The sequence below is a fragment of the Thunnus thynnus genome, chromosome 1 (genome assembly GCF_963924715.1).
Source record: "Thunnus thynnus chromosome 1, fThuThy2.1, whole genome shotgun sequence".
NCBI lineage: Eukaryota > Metazoa > Chordata > Actinopteri > Scombriformes > Scombridae > Thunnus > Thunnus thynnus.
Window position 1 is genome coordinate 10,312,673 of NC_089517.1, and position 14,055 is coordinate 10,326,727.

Consider the following 14,055-nt stretch of genomic DNA (forward strand, 5'->3'; position numbering starts at 1 on the left):
CACGTTTCCTCCGGACACATTCAACATTTCTAACAAAAACAAGACCGGCTGGGAGTCTGCGTGTGCAAAAAATCTAACATTGAAACACAAACGGGCACAGCACATGCACAGGACTGCGAGTCGGTCTGCATAGACGAATACACGCTTACGATAAGAGAGGCTGCAAATGCCAAAAGGACTCATCTCGTCTTTCATAGCTGAGTGGAGATGAGCAGTAATGACTGTAGCTGCTCACACAGCACCGTGCCAAGATGCCTTCAACCTCACAGTGATGAACACAGACGTCTACTAATGTGAAGCCACAGATCAACACTTTTTTTTGCACCTGCGACCAGGTCAGATATAGACACAAAACATAACTCAAATTAAATTTTTAAAAAAATAAAAGAGTTCCTATTCAACCTTAGGGTAAATACATGGAGTTGCCATCTTCATGGCCAATTAATTAGAATTAATTTGATCAAATTAGCTGTCAAAGGATTCTTTTGTGAAGTGTTGCATAATGACACCGAGGGAAGATTTTCTTCCTTCGGGGCATTCAACACCTACGCTGAGCTATTCCAAAGATATCACTATGAATCATGTCACACATAAGTGATCAAAGGAAAATGTTATAATATAGTATAGCAGTGCAAAACTACACTCAAGGGCATGTTTGTATGTTGTCGTACTTAACTTAAAGTGACTACAAACCGACCGCACATAATTAGACTATCTGACGTCTTTGTATGATGCAACACAGTAGATACTAGCGGCTGCAACTAGTCGTTATTTGAATTATTGATTAACCTGTCGATTGTTTTCCCGGTTAATCGAATATTTGTTTGGTTTGTCTGAAAATGGTGAAAAATGTCGCTCACTTAGATGCAACCTAAGATGTCTTGTTTTGTCCCAACAGTCCACAACCCAAAGATATTCAGTTTGCTATCATAGAAAACCAGAAAATATTCACATTTAAGAAGCTAAATATTTCAAACACACTGAAAGAAAAAGTTAATAAAAACAAAAACAGATTAATTTTTTTACCAATTCACTATCTACAATTTTGTTTCTAAGTTTCCTTGATATGTTACTTTAATATATGTTAATATATTCAGTTTTCTGATGGTTTCAAGCAGACGACTTTTATGTAATTGTACGTGTGTATTCATTATAACTGAAATTTGTCTTAATAAACTATACCTTTCCTGTCAATCAAAAGCTAGGCCAGTAATGTGTCGATTCCTTTGAGGTTCATAAAAGTAACACTGACAAATCAAACTTAAGAGAAACTTGAATCCGGATCATTAAAGCGACAGAAACAGTCACTTCACCAGCTGATAGTAATGACAGGTCATCACGTCTGAATGTTAAGCATAATTTTAAGCACATCTGTTTAACGTATTAGGAAAAAACATGACCTGTAATTACAGGGCAGTGTTACAGAGGCTCTCGCTGTCTCTTCTAAGGATAGGGGCTGATGGCTGTCTCTGTGCCTTCAGCAGACCGCAGGCTTTGAAATCTGAGCCCGGTGCTGCAGTCTGAGCCGCAGTCGACTGAGAGACAGCAAGAGCTGCAGTGTGATGATAATGCAGGTTTGGTTGCAGGCTTCAATGAGATGACAGAAGAATCTCTGGAGAGAGGTTATGTATAAAAAGTTATGCCGTCATGCTTTATTGCACACCCAAAGCTTGTAGTGAGATGATGTGGAGCGACGTTTGCTGAACTGTGGTCGAACAAGAAATAAACATGATTTTCTGGGTTAAAGGAAAATTCTGGCCTCAAATAGTCTAAACTTTCACTGTTATGTATCATTACACTGTGACCTTCATGTGTTGTAGGAGCTATTCTGCAAGGAAACATGGGATCTTTATTGTATCCACTTTGCTTCATCTACTTCTCCTTCAGTTTGTGACTTCCTTCATTTCCCAGAATGCCTCTGACAACCTCAGACAACATGCATGGTCTTGTTTTATTCAGCCGGGTTTCATGTGTGCGTGCAGATAGTGATAACAGTAGAAAACCAGGACCAAGAGAGACAAGAATTTGTAGACAAAAGCTCTACCACTGAGTCCCGTAGTCAAAACTAGAGCTGCAACAATTAGTTGATTAATCGATCGACAGATAATGAATAGGCAACTATTTTGATAATTGAATAATCGTTTTGAGTAATTTTTAAAGAAGAAATACAAAGATTCTCTGGTTCTTGCTTCTTCAATGTCTTTTAGATGATTTAGTCTTCTATGATAGTGAACTGATGTGAGCTGTCAACATACACATCTATGTTTAGAATATTTATACATAAGGATGGGAATTGATAATATTTTATTTATACCAATCAATGCCATTCTGCTTATCGGTCCAATTCTTTATTGATTCCCTTACTGATTCCTGATCAATTTTCTGTGTGGAAAAAGGTAGGCCTATGCAGGTTTTCTGCTTCAACGCAACTGTTTTGTCATCTGAGTCTGAACACTGTAGAAACAGAGTATAAAAGGGCTGCAGCAGGCTGAAGCAAGTGATTTTACTCAGAGAAGGGATTGTTTGGAGATCATCCCCAAGTTCCTTCAGTATTACTGTACTGCACTGCAGGTTGGTGAGCCAGCATCCTGTCAGCGAGCCCGTTAGGCCCGGTTGGTAACAGCCAACAGTCCTCGGTCCATTAGTTAGCTCTGTTAGCTCCAGCAGCGGACCAACAGAACAGCACAGCTCTCCCTGCAGCCTGGCCCGGTCACAGTACCGGGTTAACACCGGGTCACCTCTGTTATTCTGGGTGTGTTTTATTTGCTGTTTCAGTTCAACCACCATGACTCCTTGTTGCAAGTTTCCAGCAGTATAGACATGAGTTTGACATTGTGTTGCAATGTTCAACTGTCAGAAAAACATGCCTGCATCGATAAAAGGAATTGATAAGCTCATAGACATGATGGATAGGAAAATTTCAAACCAGTTCTCAACTGGAACCAGTTCTCAATTCCCACCTATCTCACCCAAAGAGACCACGTCTCCACAGAGTCTTAGCATCAAGAACAAAACTACTTAGTCCACTTTCTCAGAACAATACTGCATTCTCTCAGCTGAGAAGGTCAGTACAGTCCGACCCTCCTTCTGAGCCCTTATTAAACGCATACTGGTTTCAATTCTCCATCCTCCAAAACTAGGACTCGGGAAAATCTCATTACAGTTGGCATTTGAGTCTACTTTCATAGCTCACCTGCTCTGTGGTGCAACTCAGCCAGCATGACATGAAGAGCAAAAATATTTGCCAAGCTGAGACAGCTTCACTGTGAAGTGGGCTCTTCTGAGCTGAGTGGAGGACTCTGACTTTGTGCAGACAATAAAGACCCTCTAATGGTCTCCAATGTGTCTGACCGTAATCATTCAACCAGACTACTAAGTTACTGCAGTTCATGCCTGCTCTGAAATGCATCAGTGGCTAATCAGAATCAATGCAGGTAGGTGCCAAAGTGTATGCACAGATACATTAAACTGGACATTGTGGCACATTGAGCCTCAAGAGAGTTCAGTGAAGGGTGCACACATGCTTTCAGGGAAAATCTTAGGACTGGATGTTTGATGATCTCAAGGTTATGCAAGGCTCTATTTGTGTTGTCAGAGACTTCTGTGACTCAGGCTCATTGAACAGCCTGGCAGCAGTGCAGATATTCCCTTCTCAAGTTTTTAAGCGAGCCTCACCCTTCTAACCAATCAATGGAGGCCAAAGTCAGGGGTGGGAGCTCACAGCTGTCAATTAATACGTGAACATATTCTGGCCTACTACTCCTTTTGTACTGAAGTTCCAAGCATTAGCTGGTGGAAGACGTCACTACAGCTTAATCACGGGCTAGCAAGCTCCTGACACCTGCAATCAAAGAACTCCCATTGCTTCCAGTCGCCAGAGAGAAGTCAATACATGGATGCAGGAACAGAGTAGTTTGCGTGTGAGTCTCATGCTAGCGCTAGCTTGAGTTCAAGAACTGGCATTTTGTTGTTTTAACTATCATCATTTGATACAAGAAAACAAAGAGATATCATACCTCTGTCGCACCTGTACAATCCTCTTTATTTCTTATCTTAATAACAGAAATGTTAAGAAAAGTTTAATCCGTATCTGAAAGTAGATCTGCGTCAGAATACAAGTCACATGTTAAAAAGCATGGAAAGTTCATTCCAAGATTTTTTTCAGCAGCAGTTTGATGGCGAGAATGGCGAGAATGATGAAAATGACCCTGTCTTGCAATGTTAAAAAATTCTTTACCAAATACAAGGATATACACCTGTTTCTTGGCCCCAGTCTTAATCTTCCACCAAATTTCATTGAAATCTATTTACAAGTTTTTAAGCTATTCTGCTAAATAAGAGACAAATGGGACTGAAACAAAACCTCCTTGGAAAAGGCCACAAGTGCATGAACCTCATTAGCAAATTCAGATTAGATATAGCCTACCATAAAAGCCATTTCCCAACATTAGTTCACAACAGTTGCACTGTCCAGTAAATACTGTAGATGTTTGACAGATTTTGCGGTACTACACAAAGTTACAGTGGCAGTTTTCCTGCCGAATATATTTACTCCATCATACTTCCTTCTATCATCATTTCAGAGTTAATGGTTAGACTTAGGAGTAATCTTTAAGTAGCCTATATCATCTGGTCATTTACTACACTGATAACTAAAGAGTAGATTAGACATGAGTAGCATTCCAACTATTAGTGAGTAGCCTATGTCTCAGGCTGCGTTTCAAAATCAACCTTATCATTGCCTGTTTGCTGTCAGTTACCCACAACTATCTCCGCTTTTCCTCCCCTCTTGTCTCATTCTGACAGAGCACAGACTACTGTAAACTGACAGAATTCCTCACACAGATAAGCGTGAGCGGTACTCTGCTGCTGAGAACAAACTAAACTTTCTCTTTTCCTGTCTTACCGACTATCTTTAATCCCAAACAAAGGCAAAGCATCACATCCATTCAGTAAGGTTTTAGTGATTGTTAATTTGGCACTGAGTGGGAGTTAAAAACACAAAACACATCACCAGCTGGTTGACTATCCAAATTAACATTTTACTTTTCCTGATGTTATGGAATATATGAAGGCCATTACTGCCATATGGAGGATTGATTAAAAAAAAAAACATAGTTTTGACTCAGAGTAAAGTACTTTCATAGCTGCATGGCAGCATTGCTCTGCAGATGGACCGTATTGTGTACCATTACACAAGAGCACATGCCTGGGGATTAACCATGGGCCCTGTCCTGTCTGTACCATAAGGCTGCAGGGGACCAGTAGCTATTGTCACAGCTGTGTCACAACACACACAAAAATTCACCAAATCACAATTTCAGTTTCCAGTGCTCATCTGCAGTAACGTGGCCACTGGTAGTTAGCAGCACCTGTTCAGTGCACCCGTTGGTGTCATCATGCATGCTCTTTACTGATAATAACACTGTACCGCGACTAAAGTCTCATTTTACTACTTTTAAAAATCTGAGTCATTCCTCTGATTACTGGTTTGCACGTCCATCCGCTAACCATCAACTTCCTTATACCAAAAAATGTATTATGAAGTAAGCTTCCATATCCACATCTAACGTCATCATTTATGTAACAGTCATCTTTGACTCATGCAATAATTCAGAGCATATTAGTAAAAACCATACAGTAGATAAAGGAAACTGAAGGTTTTCAATACTAAGCAAACTACCTTCTTTGCAAGATATTCAACTTTCTGTGATTACTCAAACTTGGACTAAATTGTCACGTGGGTTTCTCAACACAAACACGAAATATTAAACACTCACTTCCCCTGTCCAAAACAAATCCTTGGAGGACAGAATTTAATATAAGTGGATATAAACTGAGCTTCCAACCAGATAAGTATTGTTTGTTGACTCCATTTTCCATTTTAGGGATTAATTAAAAAGAACAAGTTAAGCTCATTTCACATAAACAAAATTGCAAAGGGCAACACAATGCACTTTCTTCTCTCCGTCTCACTCCAGCTACTGTTAGCACCAGTGAGTTAATGAGGGGAAATGCAAAACGCGGGGAAGCTGAGCCTTTGAGGCCAAAGCCTCCCTCATATAATGGCCTACTAAAGAAAGGGGAGCTTTGTTCAGTGCAACACAAGCAGGTTCCTCTTTAATGACTTCATGTGCATGCCAATCACTTACGCCATACAATCCCATCATGCGGCCACAACACTTTTCAGGACATCGCCATCATGTGAGCGTGCGGCACGTGACTTGTGATTCTGCGATTCGGTTCAGCAGGTAACACCTCAGGGCTGCTGACGGGGTCGTTCCCATTTTGAGATTACGTTAGAGACTGTGGTCGCAATGCTCATAGGAGATTTGTGGATGTGCAGAGCAGCGGTCACAGCACAGAGGGTTGTTATCCTGATTATTAAGAGAAAAAAACATGCATGTTGGAGGAGCCGCTGCACTTTTTGTGAATTTGTGTTTTAACTAACAGTTAAAGCTGCAGTTCTACAGAAGCTGTAGCTATGAAATACCAGTGAAATACAGTATGTGGGCCAATTTAATCATCACAATCATCAGTGTTGACATTAGAGTCAGCGTGATGAGAGAATGATGCATAAATGTAAAACAGCTTTTTATATGCATAAAATAAATAATTCCCTCTATTTCCCCCTATTCTGTTATTAAGTCATGTGTTTAATATCATATGTTTTGTAAATAAAACTGTAGAAATGGCACCTGATATTGATATTATGCTATGAAAATCACACCACATAGAAAAATCAAAATGTAAGTTAAAGTTGATATGATATTCTGGTATTATGATCATATACAAAGCAGATATACTGCTGTAGACAAACCAGTAGCAATAACTCTCTTATTTCCCTCATTCAAATTTTGAGACCTGTAAAATTCACCAAGCACAAACATGTTTCAAAGCTAGGCTATAAATAAAGCAGACTCAATTCTTGCTGATATATATTTGATGACAGGAGATTTTAGAGCTGCAGAGTGACGCTGCTCTTTCTGCAGTCATGATGCCTCAGTTGGTCTGCATTTAAAATAGGCTGCAGCATGTATATATGACCCACTCAGACTGGGAGCACGTGTCTTCAGAGGTCCAGGACTGTGTGAAGTAAACTAAAGTATCGCCATCTAATGAAATAATTCAGGGGGTCACATACTCGAGAAACATAATAAAGTAGCTCCCATTATCTTTTATGTACAGTTTTCCTGGATATAAGGAGAGATATCACTAAAATGACTTGAAAGCTTGAAGCTGAGAGGTTGACATTGATTTTTAAACACAGAAATGTTAGTTTTCTTCCAAGGAATCTTACAAACCCTAAGTTCAAAATCCTATTTATTGGTGCAGCTCTGAGTGATTGAGAGTTTCGATGTGAATTTGTATGAACTGGAATAGGAAATGAGAAACAAGACCGGCCAAAAGTAAGGCCACACCCCGGGTTGAACCAGGGTGACAGGACACAATGAACAAGGTGACATAACCTGAAGTCGCTAATTGTTCCCTGTCACAACCTGACTCAAGGCTGGACGAAGGAGAGGCAGGTAGAGGACAAGGAGTCTGTCCATTGAGGGTCGTCACACCCCCCAATAGGAGCGCTGACTGAACCCCAGATTATGTGGATGTGAAACTGATTAAACTTTACATTTTTGTGATTGAGCAATATGTTTGCCTTCAAATTGCGACAAGTCTTAGAGAGGTTTTGAAAAGTTCTCTCGGGTATTCAAAGTACACTTAAAAAAAGGAAGTTTGTTATTCTAATCCTGCAAAATCCATATAAGCACAAAGAACCTCCAACAGACACAAACGCGCTCTTCCAAAGACTCGAAACTGAGCTTTAAGCCCTTCAAAGCACAGCTTCGATCTTTCAGGTGGTGTCAGTGATAACACTCAATAAAGACGCTGCCTGATGTGATAGAAACTGAGGCCAGTCTTTTAGAAATAGCAGACAGAGGGCCTGTGGGGTGTCAGATGTCGACAGGGGCCAGTTGCTGGAGTCTCAGCCTGGGCCGCCTCTCATGCTACAGCAGCTGTGTCTTCTCAGACCTCACATTCCTACGGGACAGGCCCACTTTACTCTCATCACCTGTGCAGATCTGAGGGTGGGACAAGCTCTCGGGGAACCTCACAGCTACTCGCAGAAATCCACTTGTTAATCTAATAGGGGTATTATATAATTGTCACACAAATGAAATGTTAAATGGGAGATTAAAAATGATAATCAGGAGTGCCCTGGTGGCCCAAGCATTAGAGCAGTGACCATGACGTCCTTTGTTTGAGTCAAACTGGGGATCTTTGTTGCAAGTGGTTCCCCCATCTCCTTCTCTGTTCATTTTCTTGCCATTTATCTACTGTCAACTCTGCATTAAAGGCATAAAACCAGTGGGGAAAGATAATCAGCAAGTACAACAAGGTACTGTAACTATTAAATCACCATAAACACAATGTGGACCAAATACAAAATATCTTAAAAGGTACATAAGGGAGCCATTTAACAGAATAACCTCTGGTGTTGTAAGTTTGCAGTGGGGAAGTGTCGACTCTGTCCAGTGACACCCATGATTCAGCAGCTTCTTCACTCCATTAGGTCTCCCTGTACAATTACAGCTGCTTTGCAGTCTGTATTGCCTCCACTGCATTATAAGCTGTACTGTCTGACCTCCACTAAATAATACATGGAAACATTTTACCCCACCCCACTGCAGCCACACACTCAAACCAGCACACCCCTTCTTCCTATTCCCTAATGGACACGAGCACAACATTGCCAGATTTGTGTGCGTACCTGGGGACAAATCCAACAGGGATTTATTTTCATTTTGACTTAAAAAAAAAAAAGCGCAGCACACATTCTTCAGTATCACATTTCATAAGGATGATTTGAGTGGCTTTGAATGTAAAAGCAAGCACTTTGAAGTAGCAATGTGAAATGACATGTCACTGAGCAGCAGCCTGAACTTTTACAAGCTTTCACACCACACACACACACACACTCACACTCACTCTCTCTCTCTCTCTCTCTCTCTCTCACACACACACACACACTTTAGTCATTCAACAAAAGCACTGAGCACATACACACCTTAAAGGCATGGCAACTGCAAACCATCTCTCAAATGTGTGGAGATTAAAAGGTTTTTCTTCCAAAGACTAGAAGTGATTTGGAGACTCATTGGCTGCTGCTTTGAGCCCCAAACCTCTGTTCCCACTGTGAGGAGCAGCCCACCACACTGGAGTGTATATAACTACTAAACAGCACACACTCTTACCTCCAGACGTGAAGGCTGAAGTAAATAATAAGTGGAGCTCAAGTTATAGCCGGAGCTTTCTCTTCTTCTCAGGATGTGCTGCAGCACTTGTAGCCACACAAAATGCTTAAGTCTCTATTTAATTCCCTGCATTCCCACTGAATAAATGTTTTCTTCTTCTTCTCTCTCTCTCTCTCCCGCCGCTCACCTCCGAACAACTCCTCGAAATTCAAGTCCGTGCTGAAGAGTTGCGCATTTTTTTTTATCCGAGCGTGTTAGCTGTTCAGATGTAATTAAAAACGCAGTCCTTCGCAGCTCGGTGACGGTCGCTGTAAACTCCTCTCTGGCTTGCTAATCAGTGCGGCCACTCACACAGGCGCGTTCACGCTCCTCCTGGGGCGGGGAGACAAAATACTCAGCGACACAACAGGAAGTGAGCACGAAATAGCACGACAGCCGTGTACACACATTACACCGCACGCTTTCAGGTGATATGTAAACCAAGCCTGAGCGTTTATTTTATTATTTTTATGAGCTTATTCTCATGGGAGCAATGTTGTTTTCTATATATGTAGTTATTGTTTCTCTTTCTACACCATAAACGTATACTGGTGACCGTTCAGTGCTTGTACGTAATGAAACAAACTGCCAAGCTTTCAGTTAATGTTCTTAGAAGTCACCCGGATGCAAGCAGCCAATCACAGAAGGGCTCGGCTCCTCCCAACTGTCGCACAATGTGTACGGTGTTCTTCAAGCGGTTTACGTTAGCCACTGCAATGAGGGACAAGACTGCAGTTTTCGTGATTCTTTCTATTTGAATGTGTCGTTTTTCAGGTATGGACGTTGAATTAACGGCATGTGTTTCCACTTGGCGGAGCACGGTTAATGCTCTGCAGGATGAAACGGCTGTCCGGTTGAGTTGTTCAGCTTCGTGTGATGATGAGAGTGGCGGTTAGGCTAACTCTTGCTAACGCTTAAAAAACGGTGAAGTAAACGCAATGCAGTAATGTGATACTCCGCAGCGGCGTTACCGGACACCGGGTCCCCGCAGTTTGTCCGTTAAGACCGACAAAACGTCATTGTGATGATTTGAAAAATAACTGGCTGTTGACACGAAAAAATTAGCACATAGCAACATAACTTACAAGAGCCAGACACAAAGTCAGATCGAACTAAAGTTGTGTAAATTTAACAGTTGGTGGAAAAAGTATTCAGATCCTTTACTCCTTTAAGTTAGAAGTACCACCACAGCAATGTAAAAATACTCCATTACCAGAAAAGGTCATGCATGAACAGCCCTACTTAAGTAAAAGCACCTAAGTATTAGCAGCAAAATCTACTTAAAGTATTAAAGTAAAAGTGCTCATTTCGTCCCTCTGACTGATATATTATTAGTATGTAAGCAGCATTTAGCTGCTGGTGGTGGGGCTAGTTTGAACTACTTTACATGCTGAATAATTCAACTCATAATGTGAACACTCTCTTTGTCCTACACTGTGTAGATGTATATAGATTTTATTTTTAAATTGTTAACTGTACATATATATATATCCAGTTGACACACATAGGCCTACATAATTTATTTAAACTCAAATTTATATTTATATCTATATTGCTATTCATACTTCTGTTCATATTCGCTTTTTTGCACACATAGTTTTGATCATGTCAATATGGATGCACATAGCCTTTACACTTCTATTCATATTCACCTTTTTTGCAAGCACATAGTTTTTTTCATGAACATATGCAAGCACATAGTACACCCCCACTACACAGACATGCATTTTACTGTCCTTTTCTTACACTATTATGTTTATTGTTCAATGTTGATGTTTATTTCTTTTTCTGTTGACATCTGCACCTTATTGAATTCTTTGTACATAAAGTCATCACATCCGAGTAGCTGAAAGCATCACATTTTTGGCATATTTGCTTAAAAAAATGACAAAAACAATTATTTGACAATCAAAATAGTCTGTCGATCAATGAATCAACTACTCATTGCAGCTCTACAGGAGAATTAAGATCACAATACAGTTCAAGAAAGAAATGAATAGTCCCAAATCATAGTTGTTGATCATTTCTGTCAATCGACTGTTTATTGATGAACTAACTATCTCAGCACTAAAATCTTCTGTATTTTTCAGACTGACATTTTGTGACCGTGCTGGAGGATGGACCCTGTAGTGCTGAGCTACCAGGACAGCCTGTTGCGGCGCTCTGATGTGTCCTTACTGGAAGGGCCTTACTGGCTCAATGACCAAGTCATTGGTTTTGCCTTTGAGTACTTTGTCAATGAGCGCTTCCGAATCCTGGGGGAGACCATCATCTTCATCAGCCCGGAGGTCACCCAGTTCATCAAGTGTGCTTCTTGCCAAGACGAATTAGCCCTATTTCTAGAGCCGCTGGATCTGGCCTCCCGTCGCTGGGTCTTCCTGGCCGTCAACGACAACTCCAACCAGACTGCCGGGGGATCCCACTGGAGCCTTTTGATCTACCATCACAACTCCAACCACTTTGCTCACTATGACTCTCAGAACGGCAGCAACTCACTGCACGCACGGCGCATCGCTAGCAAGCTAGAGCCCTTCTTGGGCGCGGGGAGAAAAGCGCTGTTTGTGGAGGAGCCCTGCCCGTCTCAACAGAACAGCTATGACTGTGGCATGTATGTTATCTGTATCGCCGAGGCCTTGTGTGAGAAGGCCAGGGTGGAGGGTTCACCGCGCCTCCCTGTGCAAATCATCACCCCAGCCTACATCACCCAGAAGAGGGCTGAATGGTGCAGACTGATCCAGAGTCTAGCTCAGAATGATCTCTGCTGCGCTCTGTCTTTTCCTTAGCACGTTCCTCACTATATGCAGAGCTGTCAGCCCCCTGCCCCACATATCTACTGCTGGAGCCTATGAATGCACTCCTTAAATACAGTATATAAATATTTATTAAATATATTTCTATTACAGTCTCTATCATACTCCATAATAGCTTAAAAAGTAAAGTAATGTAATGAATCTTTTACGATTCATTGAACAACTGCCGTCATGTTTATCCCTTGTATATGCACAGCAACATACAACATGTAAACAAGAACACCAGCATGCCTATAAAAGGAATTTACTCCATTGTACATATTTAGTGAGGGTGGAGAATATGTAATCTGGAAGAGGTGACGCAGGTTTTTCTTTACTTCATTTTTTTTTTTTTCGTTTGGAGCGAATGTAGAAATGTTTACACAGATTATTGCTCAGGGTCATTTTAAATGAACTAGTATTGACAATAAGAATGTGCATCTTAACTTCAGCTCCTGCTTTCCGTCATTGGTTCAGATCACACATTGATTCTCAGTTTGAACGAGCTTACTGCCTGCAACAAGCAAACTCATATTTTTTGAAACTGACACAAATTGCTGAATGAGGGTGGGACATGCTCTGTGTGCCGTGAGTGTTTGTGGGACAAAAGGCGACGTTGAGCGGTGGAATGTACGTTATGTTCTCTCACAAAAAGCAAATATCAAACTTGTTCATTGATCTAATAAATTTTACTGTTGTCACATTTTTGGTGACGAAATGGTCAATTTGATTTGTCATTTCTTTAAAGTCTAAACTGCTTTTTTATAAATCAAGTTCAAGTCTTTTCATGTAATAAATATGTCGACACTTTTACAATCATTTTTTTCTATTTTGAATACAAAGAGTTGACAGCACTAGTGAAATTTTGGACATACTTTCCCATTCCCTTGAATGAGAAAGTGTCTCCAAACGTCATGTATATGTACATTTACTATTAGATAAATATAATTATTTCTCACTGTGTTATTTTATAACCTCCAGCTTTAGGTACAGTTATGAGCCAATATGCAACAGACGAAGGCAATTATGCTGATAAAATTATGACATATCAGGCAAAATACATAAAAGAATAAGCAAAAAAGATTAAGAATATGACAAAACATTCAAGAAAACTTTTAAATTCTCAGTGCCATGAACAATTCTGTCAGCACCCAACATGCCAGGCCTACTTTACATCTATGCAAAGAATTACATCTTATTTTTGTAGTATAAAAAAGTAACATTATATAAAGTAGAGACATTGATGAGAAGGAAGTGTAAACCTCATTTGTATTTTAATCTTAATAAATCTGTAGCATTTAAGATATTTAAATCACAGAAACAAAGATTCTCACTTAACGAGCATTTTTCGTGCTTCTATTAAAAGCACGATTGTCCCTTTATTGTATTTATAAACTAAGAAAAGCCCACAGGAAGGCCAAACTATTCTTTATTTATAACTTAACTATTCAGAGTCAGACTGAGGCCCTTGACATATTTATGGACGAGCTTAGCTGTATCAGTTGGAACAGGATTTAAGGTTTCAACAGGGATAGACATGCATCAAAGTAATGCTTACCACATGCAGACCAGGGGTGGGATGAATGAATATGTTTCACAGAAAACTCAGATACCTTCAGGAAGAGGGAGTGTGAATGAATAAGCGAGCATTTTCCCCATCTTGTATTATGTAACTGCCTACCTGGAAAGCAGTTTTCCTTACTATAGTGGTTTAATAGTTTACCGTTAATGGCTCTCTGGAAGCAACCTGTTGTTGAAAAGTTAGATATAATTGAGGGGGATTTAAAATCTGAAAAGGTAGTTTTAAAAAAGGGGCGTTTAAAAATCTGACTACACAAGTTTAGTTGTGTAAGTTAATTGACCATATGCAGTGTAATTAAGAGCTCTCATTAATGGTTCCAGCAACACAAAAAGGGCACAACCTCCTGATCTGGCTGACTGCCCTGAACTGGTCTTAAATTTACACCGCTTGG

The 14,055-nt window shown here is 40.4% G+C and overlaps 2 protein-coding genes across 7 annotated transcripts in view; one reads left to right on the forward strand and one right to left on the reverse strand.

Moving 5' to 3' along the window:
• myo9aa (myosin IXAa) overlaps window positions 1-9,604 on the reverse strand; it is a 110,753-nt gene extending 101,149 nt beyond the window's left edge. For all 6 annotated transcript variants that reach the window (XM_067581559.1, XM_067581494.1, XM_067581648.1 and 3 more), the window contains exon 1: window positions 9,255-9,604. The gene's annotated coding sequence lies outside the window, so the exon portion shown is untranslated. The remainder of the gene's footprint in view (window positions 1-9,254) is intronic.
• A 342-nt stretch (window positions 9,605-9,946) lies between these two features.
• Window positions 9,947-12,807, forward strand: senp8 (SUMO peptidase family member, NEDD8 specific). Its single transcript, XM_067581839.1, has 2 exons — window positions 9,947-10,067; window positions 11,384-12,807. The coding sequence occupies exon 2, from the start codon at window positions 11,411-11,413 to the stop codon at window positions 12,074-12,076; it is 666 nt and encodes a 221-aa protein (XP_067437940.1). The 5' UTR covers window positions 9,947-10,067; window positions 11,384-11,410; the 3' UTR covers window positions 12,077-12,807.
• Window positions 12,808-14,055: the final 1,248 nt, after the last annotated feature.

Excerpts from the sequence above, each read along its gene's own strand:
- senp8 (XM_067581839.1), top strand. The coding sequence starts at position 11,411 with ATGGACCCTGTAGTGCTGAGCTACCAGGACAGCCTGTTGCGGCGCTCT.